Source organism: Pyrgilauda ruficollis, unplaced genomic scaffold, assembly GCF_017590135.1.
Source record: "Pyrgilauda ruficollis isolate IOZ18807 unplaced genomic scaffold, ASM1759013v1 scaffold37, whole genome shotgun sequence".
Lineage (NCBI taxonomy): Eukaryota > Metazoa > Chordata > Aves > Passeriformes > Passeridae > Pyrgilauda > Pyrgilauda ruficollis.
Window position 1 is genome coordinate 6,438,807 of NW_024525156.1, and position 15,296 is coordinate 6,454,102.

Here is a 15,296-nt window from a genome sequence, read left to right on the forward strand (position 1 = left end):
TTCATTATGTTATTTTCTAGTGATGTATATAAAAATATTAACTAATCTATTTTCATATCGCTGAGATAGATTACAGATTATTTTCTCCAATATACCTGGAGAAAAAAAAACCCTACACTTAAAAAGAACCTGCCTATTATCTTAAAACATTTCACAAAAATTATATGCATTGGAATTCAGAAATTGCTATGACTCTAACCTTAGTAAGATTTTGTCAGAACTGAAACTGTTCTTACTCGTTCTACTTTCATTTTCACATCTACAGTGACTTTTAGGAATGGACAGATCAAATTTCACATATTTATATAAATGCACCTTTGCATTGCATATACAAGTTTGGCATAGAAACACAAACACAAATAGTTAGCATATTTGTTAAGGATTTACTTAAGTCTTTTGGTTAAAAAATGTTAAATTGATTGGTCTCTTATTGAAATTCTCATCTTGCCAGAGCATTAATATATTTATCATAACTCCAGCAATGGCATCTGGAATCTTTAAGACATGTTACTTTTTGTGAATATCTTCATTATTTTTTGTACTGATTAAATTTGATGTAATAGTGAGAACATACTGACTTTATTTTAGCAAATGGGGAAACAACACAAATCTACAAGAAAGAAAATATATGTAATATACAAGCTTGGATGAAAACAGCTAAGAAAAGAAAAACAGAAAACCCCCAACAGCCCTTCTAAAGATTGCGTTTAAATGACTTGAAGCTTGCATTCAAATTAATTTCCAACTTTAGGTTTACATCACTGAAAGTCATCATCTCTCTTGATGGACCAATCAATTGTTTATAGGTAACTAAGAATAAGGAATACCAATTCAAACAAAAACAACATGATTAAGCTAAAGCAAAGGTTTTGAAGTACTCACCTTAGGCACCCAGTGGCATTGCGCAGCACCTGTGATGAATGGAGCTGTATTTTATGATCATCCTGGAGTGGAGAGTTTTCCCATCCAGAGTGAGGGATGATCACTGCATTGGTCAACACTGCAAGGGCATCCTGGATGATTGGCATTTTCAGTGCATCACAGGAGGATAGATTCCAGAGAACTCCTACAAAAAGTAAAATGACTAATAATTAACACTTCTCCAAAAAAAGTTTGAATAGTTTTTCTTTAAAAAACCCAATACAAACCAATATATTTCACAGCATTATTGTGTTTAATTTAGCTGTTTCTGTCAGAAAATAAAACAGACTACACTGTAGATGGGGCTGAATGACACCTGCAAACTTCTGCAGTGGGAATACAGCTTTAAATGCCAAACATGCATTCACAGCAGCACTGGAAATTTCTAAGTGTTCTGCCTAAAATCTGAGCAGCTGGTTATGATCTAGGTGCACACAGGCTGTGAAGCACACATGGAATGAAGGAGTATTACAAGGAATCTTTTAGGACTTGGTCTTCAGATATCTTCCTTCCAAGTAAAATGAATAAAAACCAGTAGCAGAAAACAGGTTCTGATTTACACTAGAATTTTCACTGTTGACAGATATACATTGAGAGAACAAAACCTCAGCCCTGTGATCTCCACTGTAATGGAAGTAACTGTCTAGGCTTGTTGGTATTACAAGCAAAAATACTTCCTCCACAATCTGATACAGTAGTACTTTCAGCAAGTAATATCATATTTTGTAAATATTTAGCTACACAAAGTTAGAGAATACTGTAATTTTTAGTTTAAAAAATTCTGAGTTTAAGAAAACCAAGATCTCTTCCATTGCAACTCATAATGGGCCAAAGAAAAAGAAGATAAATCAAGAGCCAAAGTTTTCTAAGCACATCTGCAAAGCTCAAGGTCACTGCAATTCTGCCACATAGAAGGCAGGCAAAAAATTGTTAAGAGCAAAAGACACACTGCTTTCCATTCCCCTATTTACATTTTTGTGTATTTGCTGGAAAAGCACGTGTGACTTTTGAGCTGTGCCAAGCGCCTGCTGCTGCTGGGCAGCTCTTATTGCTGGGGGAAGGACAATTTGCTGTTCTGAAGAACCAGTGATCTTTATTTTAGCTCGGCACCCTCCCAGGAGTAGCTGGAAGAGGAAGCCTGCCTCATCATGCACCTCCCCTTGCCAACATGCATCCTCTTCTGAAGAATCCAATCCTCCTCCTCCCTACTCTCCTTCCCAAAGGACAGTAGCCTGGCCTCACATCTGACCTGGAGTGGCAAAATTGGGTTTTGATTTTACATCTATCAAAGTTTTCAACCAAAAGAGAAGAATTACTACCATCATCATCATCATCATTGCATATAGGTTTCAAATACAAACACTACAAAAAATCCAAGTCAGTGTTGTGGGAGGAAAATTCTGAAGGAAGGCCTTAGGAACACAGACTCATTTATTTATAAATACAAGCAGCAAGAACACTACTTGCTCAAGATTTTCCTTAGCATTCTGTGCTTTACTAGAGCAGTGTAATTAACAGGAATCAACTTACATTTTTGGATTTCCCTTTAAAATTAATTACCTCTATGGGGAGACTGTTTCAGTTACTCCATTTCATGTTTCAATTATTTTATACGTGACTGTCTGCAAAGGTAGTTGCACAGTTTAATAAAATTTTGATCAGTATACTAGTAAAAAAACCCCATTAACATGATCTGCATGAGGCAGACCAACTTTAGCTACAGATAAAAAACCCCAGAAATAAGAAAACTGTTCATTTTAATAATGCTCATTTTTTCATTAAGGATTGCTACTTTAAAGGGAAAAGAGTCTTTGTTTGAATTCTGTTCTGAATGTCTTTATGAAAAGGAATTCCATATTTAAAGGAATAAAGACCTTCATAAGGGTATTTATACTATACTTGCTTTTCTATGTGTTCTTGCTCTTGGAAAGCTTTAATGGCACATCCAGTATTCTTGAAATACCTAGCATCTTGTCAGTAAAAAACAACAATATGGTTGCCTTTTTTCTTTTACATTTATCTAGACAGATGTAAATGATGTGCATGGTATAAAAACAGAGAATCAGAATGCAAATCTTTAAGGTTCAATTTAGTTCTTATACAAGACAATGCACTGTAACTTTGTGAAGTCCTACTTCAAAACTGAAGCAGAAGAGTGTTTTGATGGCAACAAAACAATACTTTGGGTTTCAAGAAGTAGTTATGAACTGGAAAAGCATAAAAGAATACAAAAGAAGCAAACATAAGAGCCCCATCTAGCAAAATGCTTAAGAACATGTATGTCAAAACTATTTTCTGTTCACTTCAGCTTCTTGCTAATTTAAAATAAACTCACATAAACATCATGGTATTCAGCAATATTTGAGCCTAGGAAATATTCTTTAAGCTCTCTTTCTCTCTGATTTCTCTAACTGGAAAATGAAACCTTCAGAGTAAGAGGATGATGGAATCACCAGGCTAAAATGGCTATTACACTTTCTCCTAAAATCATTTTAAGTCAAGGCAGAAGCGAGCAAAATTTAAGGCAAGGCAGAAGCATTGCCCAGTAAGCCTGATGCCTTCTTCCAAGTTTTTACTCCTCACAGTTTTAAAGAGTGAGATAATCCTCTTCCACCCCAGAACAATGCGTTTTATCTAATTGTGAGACTGAATACTACCAACCACATGAAACAAAAATTTTCTACTGACATGTTAAAATTTACTCTCACAAGCAGTGTGGTCTGCTACATGCTGATGCTGGCATTCTAGACGCCTCCTTGTAACCTTCTTAATTAAGATTTTGCAGTTATGAAAGGGCACTAGCAATTCACTTCTCACTATTTTTGCTGAGGATAACCTGGAGCTAGATTTATGTGGGGTCTGAGAAGATGATCCATTGCCTTGACTTTGCAAGGGAGAATGACAGTAAAATAAATCCTTCACCTGACACACCTTCCATTACAGAGCCACCTTTTCACCACACGATTCTGAACATTATTTTCCAAGTGTGTATTCATGACATGCCCTTTAGGGCTACTGCAAGAAGCTTTCAGAATACTCTGAAAGCCCTGCCTGAACTGGGTTTCTAAGCACAAGAAGCGACTCTGCAATAGCCTCAGAGGTGCCTTGACTGAGCCCTGGAGAATTTGCTTTGTCATCTCACTGCTGCTCACAGGAAGGTAAGCTAAGCACAAGAAGCGACTCTGCAATAGCCTCAGAGGTGCCTTGACTGACCCCTGGAGAATTTGCTTTCAAATGATGGAGTTATCTCACTGCTGCTCACAGGAAGGTAAAGGACTGGACTCACCACTGACCAATGACAAACAGTGGGATCCACCCAACAACCCAACAGTGCAACTCAACCGTTTACCATCTGTAGACTGACTCTTGTGAGAGGTATGAAATAAAGAACTAATCAGTGCTGAAAGTCTCTTAATCACTTTCATTCATATCTTATCTTCTTCTTGCTTTTAAAGCCGTGAGGCATTCAGATTAAGCATTTTGTGTCCCCATTTTCAGATCACTTTTTGGTTATATTGGAAGACTGTAGAAAGACAAAAAGAGCTACACCAGACTGAACAATTCTTTTTGCAGGTTGAGGTTTTTCACTCTTACACATAAAAAATGTAAATACAGTGAAATACATGTGACCTTGCAATCACATTTTAATTTTAAAACTGAGGAGAAACTGGTATTGAAAATATTCAGTTGATTCCAGTTAGAAGATGAATTTTGGGTCTGAGTATCAGTCTAGCAGACATCACATGAAGGATTCTTAGAGAAGACTACAGAAATGCTTATTCTGGAGATCTTCCATCATCAAGTTGCATCTTCTGGAGCAGTTTATCAGAGATCATACAGCTACTATGGTCAATGGGCTGCTCAATTTATTGGAGCAGTCAAGAGTGAAAACCCCATAATCTCTGAATCAGGCTGGAGCTCAAACTCGTGCTGATTAAAGACTTCACTGCATTTTTGTGCTGGTGTTTTAGTTAGAACTGGTATATGTGTACCTATAGTCAAACATAACTCAAGACCTGATAAGCCACATGCTATCCTTATGCCATTCAAAGCTAAGAAAATAGAGATCACATACATCTATGCAAAAAATACCATCATAGCAAGAGAACATATGCAAAACCAGGGAAGTCTAAATAACTATTTAGCTCATGATTTAATGTGACCTCAAATTATGACTTATATATAAAAAACAAACCTCTCACAACAACTTAGACTGCAAATATAAATGGAAACCATTAAACTGGAAAAGTAATCTTTTCCAAAAAGCATTGCCCCTTCCACTATGTTTTTAAAAATAAACTATATGGTAAAAAGATTGTAAGTAAACAAATACTGTTTGGAGAAAAGAGACTTTGATTCTTCTCAATAAGGGATGTTTAAGTCAACTTTCAATTATATTAAAATATTGCTTTTTTCATAGTCTCTGTAAAAATAATAATGTGAAAGTATTCTAATACATCCAGGTTCTCCTTTTCCATGGTAATTTAATAGTTTGGTCATGGAGTGATGCAGAAACCCCTCTGATAGTGCAGAGAGACTGCATCCCACAAATAGAGACCAAAGCATTGGCAGGCATTTTTCTTTATATGCTGAAGGCACAGAAATACTACTGGGAGTTCCCCTTATGAACATGACAATTAAGATTGAAATCTGAGTGCTAAATACCCTGAACAGAAGCCAAGCACAAGGGATCTTTTGCTGGAATCCTTAGGAAAAAAAACTTTTACCCCAAGCTCCCAAGTGCTAGAAAAGTCATTTGCTGGCTGCTGCTTGGAGACCGTGCTGTAATTGCAAGGCCGCTCTGCAGAGCTGGATCTGCTCCTTGGCAGCAGATGTGGGCTCTCGATAGATTACAGCAGTTCTGCTGCAGAGATGCTGAATATCAACCACAACATTTCTTAATACAAAGCGCAGTAAGACTTCACAACCAGCTCAACCGTGAGAAACTGGCTCAGTAACAGGCTTTCTGGAGGAAAGAAAAAGTGGCTGATTTGAAAAGTTCTGGCACCTGAACAACACACAGCTCAGAAGGAATCTCCTTAAAAGCACACTGTGAAAGTAAGTTAAAAATTGGCAAAACAGATGAGGAACCTTCACCAATTTTCTTGAAATATTTATCTGGTTTGTGAATGAGTACCTATGCATACCTTGCTGTAATTCACTGGTTGACATGCACAGAGGTGGTTTGCTCTCTGTGTATAAGCTGACGTAGGAAAAGTCCACATTGAGAAATATTGGAAGTTTCAGTAAAAGCCATGAGCAGGCAGGAGCTTACGGAATGCTAAGCAAAGTTGCAGCAATAATTTTTCTGCCTTTGCATCCACTCATAGCTTTACAAGGGAAAAGCTTCCACAGAGGAGAAGGATTATTATGGCGTGCTGATTTTTTGTTTTATTACAAAAAAGACAGCTGATCTTGACTAAATAAAAATACAAGACTACAGAGTATAAAAAGCGTAAATAATTTCTCTGAAAAACTAGCCCTTTTTTCCCCTCAATTGCTGCTCTTTTCATCCACAAATTACATCTTGGATTTTATTAAAACAAATAGGAAGAGCCAATTTTAGTATTGATTAAGACCAAGTTCTACCCAAATGCTATTGCAGTATTGTATGTCTCTAATGGGACTGAATTTTGACTTAAGTTTGCTCCTCTTTTTCTGCTGTACACTGAAAATTAACATGTAACTGTGGAAGGGAAGACGTGTCAGCCAAGGATGTTAGAGAGTTATTAGCCTTCATGTTAAACAGCAGAGGAAATACTAGAGGAGTTGACCAAGGTTACTGTGGAATGATCAGTGGTTCCTGCTTAACTTCCTTTCCTGGCTGATGAAATTCAATGAGTCCTATTAAACACTGAAGCCAAACCAAAACCAATTCATTCTAAGTGACAGAAACACAGAAGAAATATATCAACTGCCTTCAAAAAAAGTTTAATCCTAACACATGACTAATGGCAATGCCATTCCAAATTAAGTACTTTATTAGAAAACATGGGAATCTAACAAGGATGGATATATATGAATGGCAAGATGTTTTTCAGTGCTTACATCTGTATTAGCACCCAAAATCAAAACTTATGTTTGATAACAGACCCTAATACAGAGAATAAAAATGTTATAACTAAAGCTGAACATTAAGTTACATCTCTAAATACAAAACTCATTTCTAAATACAAACAGTTAGAAAGTTAGTCCTATCTACAAAATTGCATCTATGTGCAAAATGAAAGGCTTGGTGTATAGTTGCTAAAAAAGAAAAAAGAAGGAAATGTTTACTAACCAAATTGTTGCCTAAGAAAAAGAGAGCACTGTAAATAACATTAAATGTAAATAACATTTGGGAGAGAAGGGACGTTGGCCTTTGAACTTACAAACAACAAAATTTAAAAAAAAAAAAATTACTGGGCATAGTGAAAACCGTAATTTGACCACAGAATGAACATGTTTCACCATAACCTCAAACTTTCATTTTGTAAATGAAAAGGAAAATATTCCAATCTTTTTCTAAACAAAAAAAAAAATTTTCAAAATAAAATTTAAGTACTTGGTGTGGCAAATCTCAAACATTTTAAACTACAAAGTGGTTTTAAACTGCAAGCATTTTAATACTCCATCATTCAGGCAGGCCCATCAAAACTGTATGTCCAGCTGACTTTTTCCAAAGAATTACTACTTGCTGAAAAAGTTCAATGCAGCTCTTATGTCAAGCCATATGCTGCAACAGATGCCCTCTGTTTATCACTCCAGATCACCCTGTTTGACATATCCTCTTAAACTTAAAATTTGACTGAAATAAAAAAAGAAAAAAAGAAAATTATTTATGTAGTATATTAACAAGCAAATTATGAAATCAGTTTCACTGCTCCATGAATTGAAACATGGGAAAATCTTGAATGGATTTTCTATAGAAGATACATCTCACTGTACAAGAAAAAAACAGTTACTTCCCACTTAGAGAGAAAAGGAGAGCAACAAGGAACCACCTTGGGTTTTGTGTTGGTACTGAGGGTGGTAGATGCAGGACAAGTGAATGTGAATTTGCCTGGGAAATAGGGAGAAGGAAGCAGGCTGTGATGAGAAAACAAACAGATTAAGCCACCCCCAAGCAGACCCCTAAGAGAGAGGAGAGGGACTCCCCCACCAGGAGCATTGCACTGTGCCCAGCAGAGACCTCAGCACCCAGTGACTTGTTCTCCTCTGCCACATTCACCTCCAGGGAAACAGGCACTGCAAGCCTGGAAAGGTTTTATATTGCTGTGTAACAGTACATTCCCTTCTACCTCTAAAAATCCTTTGGATTTAACACCTTGCACGATAAATCAGTACCCCAGCCTGTTGCTAAGAAAGCAGGGCGTAAGATTTGAGAAAGTATCTATTTTAACACATCTTCTTATTTAACTGGGAGCACCAGGGGGTGAAGAAGTTAATCTGATGATTCAGAAAAAGTTGAGAATAACTCTTCATGAAGACAACAGATTCCATCAGTGGGTTTTCCCATTTTCAGAGCCAAAATAGTGAGAGCATATTGAGAAAGGGGGCAAAGATTGTTTTATAATTAGACAGTAAAAGTGTAATAGATATGGTATAAAATGATCCAGTTGAACTGTCAACATTGTTTGCCTAAGTGTTATTTGATAAGACAGCATCATTTCGGAAGAAAAATTACACAATTTATTAAATTACTTCTAGATTTGCTGGTACATATGAACTATAAATAGGATGTGTTTTGAATGACTCTTGAATTTCTTGAAGATGTCACAGCCTATCGGCTGGAAATCAGTTTCCCAACATCATATGAGTGTAAGCTGTAGAACCTTTTACCTTCCTGTTTTGCAAGGAAAATGACTACAAAGATTTGGCATTTTGGTGAGTGGTTCCACACTGGGTTCACATGAAAATTTTATAAAATGCCAATTAATTCCTGCTCTGAATTTGTTTGAAAATCACTTCCACATTTGCGGAAATGACGGCAGTATTTTCTGTAGGTGATGTTAAAATCTAAAATTTAAACGCTGCCACACTGTAGAATCATACTGTAAAGTACAACACACAGCAATGCCTGGCCATAGCACATCCACTGACTATGAAAGGACAGCCTATTAGTCTGGAAAAGTACAAACAGTACAAAATACAAGATTTAAGTATTTTATGAAAATTACGATGATGTAATAGCGATTTTTGGAGACTGTCTGTAAAACCTTAAAATAACTGTTGACTGGGGTGGAAAAACAGAGTTGCCATGCAGCCCACTAATCCTGCCACAGGGTTTTTACTACCTTGGTGGAGTTGTTTAAAGTTGTGTTGGGGCACTTGGACCCTCAGTGAGACTAACTTGAGCAGCTGCTTCTGCAGACCATATGCCTTCATTTATTTTGCTTTTGCTCAGTTGTGATAATGGTCTGGATTAAGCCAAATTTTATTAAGGTAGCAGTAACAAGTAGTCTTTCTGAGTTAAACAAACCCTTGGTTTCCTTTTGTCCCCCCAGAAGATTTTAGATGTAACAGTATAAAATGATAAACCAGCCTGTGCAAAGTTTTGGCTGTGAGATGAAACATACTGTTTCAAAAGCAAGTTGAGACCTGGAAGGGATTAGATGGAGTTGGACATTTTTTTTTTTAATTCTCAGTGGTTTACAGAACTCAGGGTAGAGGTTGAAGTGAGGAGGTTTGCTTAAGAAGTATCTCAAGCAAAAGGAAGGAGTCCAATTACTATGTAACCTCTGGGAACTGAAAAGGCTCTTATCCTTGAAGAAATGAATACTGAAGAAACTACAATATCTAATTCCTTATTCAGCCACTGGCTTCGATCCAGAGTAAATAGATAGGAATTTTCATTACACAAATAATCTTGTTAATGTTGAAAACAACTTTTATTTAGAACACCTAATTAGAAGTAAATTACTTTATAAGCTTGATAATCAACTTTTAAAATTTATTGTGGTAGGATATTGTACTTGCAATTACATCCATTTAACAAAGGAGTAGGAAAGGTTTGTTAGAGCTAATACCCTTTAAATTACCATTTTGAATAAAAATCATTTAAAAATTCAAGCAAACTTTAGTGCCTGCCCAGGCAAGTAGATTTGAAATTTGTTAATCGTATCCTAAATCTGTTGGTGGAAAAATAATTCAAGTCTGTAAGGCACCTGCCTCTGTGCTTGGCAGAGTTCCTCACAACACCTGTTTGAAGTTACTAAAGAGTATTCGCTTATGTGCAGAGCAGACACTCAGCAAGAAATGAATGAACCTATTTTCCTGCCAAAATCAAAATCATCACTTCTGAAAGCAGAGTTCTGTGCTTGCAGTTATCTAACTCCATGCTTAACCTTTCTAATTTCCTTGACTTGACAGGACAGAGTGATCAGATACTGGAAGCAGAGGAGCTGCACATCTCCATTTTGTTTTACTATATAGTTATGGGCCCCAAAGGATATTTGGCAGTCTTATTCTCTTAGCTAAGCATATATTGAACCAGAGCTACGTCAACCTTGTAGCAGCAGTCTCAGAGCATGATTATGCCATTGCGACAATTTAAACACACATATATGGCTTTTCGTGTCGTCTATTTGAAAAGCTTGTGATAGGCAGGGTATGTATCTGAACCTAAAACATGTATTTTTATAATCTGATTTTCAGTTTGTGTAATGGTGAAATCATCTCTTTGGTTCCAAGAGCAAGCCACTTTGTACATTTGTCTTCCTACCTATCTTTTTACATTACATATCAAAAGCTGCTAATTAATTAGGCCTTTCTCTGGTGAGGCTTCCTTAAACTTGCATTGCTCCATTACAAAATTTGAATACAGTTAAGAAATGGGATACTTAATATGAGCAATACTGGAGCAACACCTAATATAAACCTACAAAGGAAAAGGGATATAATAGAGATTTAAGGAATTACATCAAGGTGAAATACTGTAAGAATACAGAACTTATAGAAGAGTTTGATTCTTTTTTACTTAAGGCTATGGGAAAGTCGTATCGGAATGGGATAAAAGAGCCTTTATTCATTTTCAAATCAAATTTCCAGAGAGCAATAAGGTTACAAATAGATGCCACCTCCAAATGAATGTTTATATCACAATAAAGTTTCACATCTGTGTTTACACACTCCAGTAACTAAGGTATGTCAAGGGCACTTTTGCAGAAAACTATTAAATTATTGAATTAAATTGCTTCAAGATTCTAAGTATTAAACAGTCAACTCTTTGCCATAATATTGTTAAATAAGATTTACTATGCAAAAAAATCACAAGTGTAACACCTTACAAAGTCCAATTAGAAAATAACATTACAAATGGGAAACAATTGCAGGCATGTTATTTTGACTTTGGGAACCCCCAACAGAAGAACTGCCACTGGACTAGGAAGTAAAAATTCCTAAATAATTGGCCAGAATTATACTGGCCAATTATACTTTAAAAAAATGAAATCCATTTAGATCTTCTGCTGAAGTGAGCTAAAAGGTCCATTTAAATAGAACACTCTCTTAAACATGCTTTACACATCACTGCAGGCTCACTAACTTACAGCTACACAGATTAGCAAAGGCAGACACAGGGCTCAAAGGGGCCTTCTGGAGTGACTTGACCAATCTGCCAATAATTTATGCACATGCTAAGAACAGCATGCAATCAAAAGGAGCTGTCACCTGCAGTACTTAACTCAGACCAGAGAGATCTAAGGTGAACTAAGATGCAACTGCTTTCAGTGACACTGAGAGACTATCCATAAGGTTATAAACCCCTCCTTATAACATATGGCAGCTACTAAAACTGCAACAGGACTGTGTAATAATATTGCATAACATGAGGTGAAAACAGGGGACCAACCAGGCCAAAACAAGAACTGGCCACAGCTGAAATTAAAGACAACACTAATGAATACTGGAATCCCAAGTCTGGGAAGTAAACGAAATTTTTCCCTCTCCAGCTTGACTGCGGGCTAAGGACACTTGGGGAACTAGTGCTTCTTTGTAAGAAACATTTTGTACACAGTATCTTGTAGTGTTTTGCAGGAATGGAATATATGCCATTTAATTCAGTGAATCAAAATGTGAATGAAGTACATGAAGTCAGTATCTGCCTATCTATATTTAGTATATATGTATAGTGTTAGTTTCTGCTTTGTAATTTTTTATGTGCTAATTTTTATAATTTATATATTTTCAGTAGACAATAGTTAAATCTCTGACACTTTACTGTCAACCAAAATAAGCAGGAGACTGGCTGCTACCACAGGAAAAAACAGTTTCTCCGTCATTATTTATAGCTGCAGCTCTTTATCATCATGTACTTTCTAAAAGTGGATTATCCACTTTTACCTTTCAATCAGAAATGGTATTTACAGATTTTAAACAGGTGATGCAGTCATAAAAGGGCCCTCTTTAAAAGTAGAGTTACTTAAATCGAGCTACCTCATTGTTCAAAGGCAGAAACTGTCATAGCTATGAAGGATCTTGTTTGTCAAAACTGAGAAGAACAGCATTTTAAACCATTTTATCTGAGACAGATAACCAGTTAACCAATCAAGCTGATGGAAGAAGGAGCAAGCATAAGTTGAATCTCAGAATCATAGAACAGCCTGAGATGGAAAGGACCTAGCAACAGCTGCTTGACCTCACCTTCTGCACAAGGCATCCATGGGATTCCTCTGTTATCCTTGCTAAAATGTCAGATTTTTCCGTGGTTTTTTTTCCCCGTACAGCAAAACAAATAGAAAACATTATAAAATAGAATTTTGTGGAAGGGTTCTTAATTAACTTGTTAAAGGAAAGATAATCAGAAATCAGTTACTCAGTGTCATTATTACCAAGTGAAAACATTTCTTTCTACCATCTGCAGGATCTGTGCTAATTTTGTACTGTGCTCCTCTCTATTTATATTTATTAGAAAAGTGTTAACATTTAATTATTTTAAAATAGAAGGCTTTTATTTTATCCCATTAACAGGTGCTACTGTGGAAACAGGCAGCACAGTGCTGGGGTAAAAAATGGCTAGATTAAGTGTGATGCATTCAGCTTACAGCTAGTTTTTTCATTTACAGACTTACATTGTGATTCAGGTTCTCCTTGAGTCTCTGGAAACTACCAGAGGCTGTAGGTCATGCCAACGTCTCTATTTCTATCAGAGTATTTCACTTTCACACAAATGTGTATATTCATGGGTATACCTAATTTTATCCATGTTCTTCTAGTAAAAACCCGTAACTGTGGAAGTGTTTCTGTATGAATAATCTTTCCATATCCTAGGAGATATTTCCTGGGCATTAATAGCATTTAATTTCATAACAGCCAGGCAGCACACTTCCTTCAGAGCTTCTTCATGGGAGCCTGCACTGAAACCATCTCCTTGACATAAGGCAGCCTTGAAGCTCTAACACTTCGCTATAAGGTTAAGTTTGTGCAATCCAAAAATTTGAGCATGGTAAGGTTGACCAGTATTAGCTCATGACCTCTGCTGCTGAGGAGGAGAAAGACAAGATAAAGGAAAAAGTAAAAAACTCTGTTTTGGAGAGATTATGGCAGAAAGAAATCTCTAAAAAAGAGGACAAGCCACAAATGGTGCTGAAGGCAATCCTAAAGGAGCTACGGGGGCTAGAAAGCTGGTCTGCAGGTTTAAATACCCTTCCAAAACCAGTCTTGAGATTGCCAGAAATTGAAGTTATAATCTACTTAGAGAAGAGCAACAAGAAGGAAGAGAATGTGCATGTGTGAGGAAGAAACTAATATCAGAACTTTTCCTCTGCTGGGCAAGTGCTTCACAGCAGGCAATGGGGCAGGCAATGAGTGCTTCACCACTGCCAGATAAATTGAGCTGCAAAGAAACCTCTCCAGGCCATATTTCTTCCCTTGCAGCTGGGTGCCTACTCAGAGTACCTTCACACCTTCATCTTGCCAGACTTCTGGACAGGTCATTTACATTTGATAGGCTCAGTTCCCCACCTGTAGGATAGAGATAATGATACTTCCCCACCTAAGAGAAGTGCTCTGCTGACAAATGTGGATTACTATTTAGGGGCAGCCATGTCAGAGCCTGTATGGAATTCCTAAGGCATGAACTTTGTGTCCTCTCTAAAAGTAACAAACAAGAGCAGCCTTTATATAGACAGGATGCACAATGAACACAAGATGGAAAGGATCAAGGTAGTATGTTTATTTCCAAAGCAGACATTTGTTATTATTTTCTCTACATCTCCTCCGGGCTGTGGAGCCCCTACTGAAATAATTACCTTCCTGCCACCTCAGCTCAGGAACGCTGATGGAAAGCATGAGGAACTTTTTGTTTTTCCTATGCCTGCCACCAAGTCAAATCTTTTTATTAGCAAGGGAGCTGCTGCAGGAGCTACCTTTCATTCCCCAGAAAGGACAGAAAGAAGGAATTCAGCTGTCACACCACAAAACTTTACCTAAATAAAAAGGAAAGGAGAACTGATTCAGATGCATGACTTCAGCCTATTTCCTAAGAGATGCAAGATGAGAGCTGCAGCTATGAGCCTTGCTTTGGAAGGAAGCTTTGCAGAACACTACCACAAACACGTCTGCATTTTGAAAGCAATGGCCAGTGATCTGCATCCTGAAAAGTCACAAAACATCTGCTTTCCAGAAAATATGGCACTGTGTGCCAGGGCAAGCAGTGGCCTTCTGGGATGTACTGGCTATTAAAAACAAACAAAAAAAAACTCCAATACAAAAACAGGCTCAGGAATAAAATCTTGAAATACCACTGACTTTGATTCCATTCCTCAGGGTCACCATCTTGGTCTTCTCCCCTTTCATACACGTCCAGCACTCCTGATGTTCACCATCCCTGGAAGCTGCATCTACCTGTACAAAGGCAGGTTACTGCCCACCACTGATGGTCAGTACCTACTTCTCTTGGTAATAACACTGTGAGGGCATACTAGAAAACAAATATCCTTTCTTTCAGTGGGAATTTGGGAATATTTAACAGCATACTGTGCAATGGAACTGTAAGCTGTAGCCCAGTATATATTTTTTAAATGACCTAATGACATTATGTGTTCCATCTACAGATGGCATGGGAAGTGCCACAGCGACTGCTGAGGTGTATTAGCAGTTTGCCACTTACAACTCAGAATAAATAGGCAGAATGTTCCCTGGAGCCACGATACTGACAACACAACCAAGAGACAAACAAGTATGCTGAATATGAAGCAGTGGTTACACTTTATTAGATCTGTCAGTAATTCTGTCACTCCACAGGAGGCACGATCCAAGCTCATGTAACCTGTATCTCTGCCCCATTAATCCTGACTAACAAGTAGGAGGTGATAACTGTTGTAACTAAGAAACACAATTAAATATAAAAAATCTACATTTAATAAACACCATGAAGTTTATTCAAACACCCTCAA

General features: G+C 37.1%; 1 protein-coding gene across 1 annotated transcript in view; it reads right to left on the reverse strand.

The window, feature by feature from the left end:
- CTNND2 (catenin delta 2) overlaps positions 1 to 15,296 on the reverse strand; it is a 522,107-nt gene that overhangs the window by 129,169 nt on the left and 377,642 nt on the right. Inside the window, exon 11 of the mRNA XM_041475907.1 lies at positions 883 to 1,066. Coding sequence (XP_041331841.1) covers positions 883 to 1,066 — 184 coding nt within the window. The remainder of the gene's footprint in view (positions 1 to 882; positions 1,067 to 15,296) is intronic.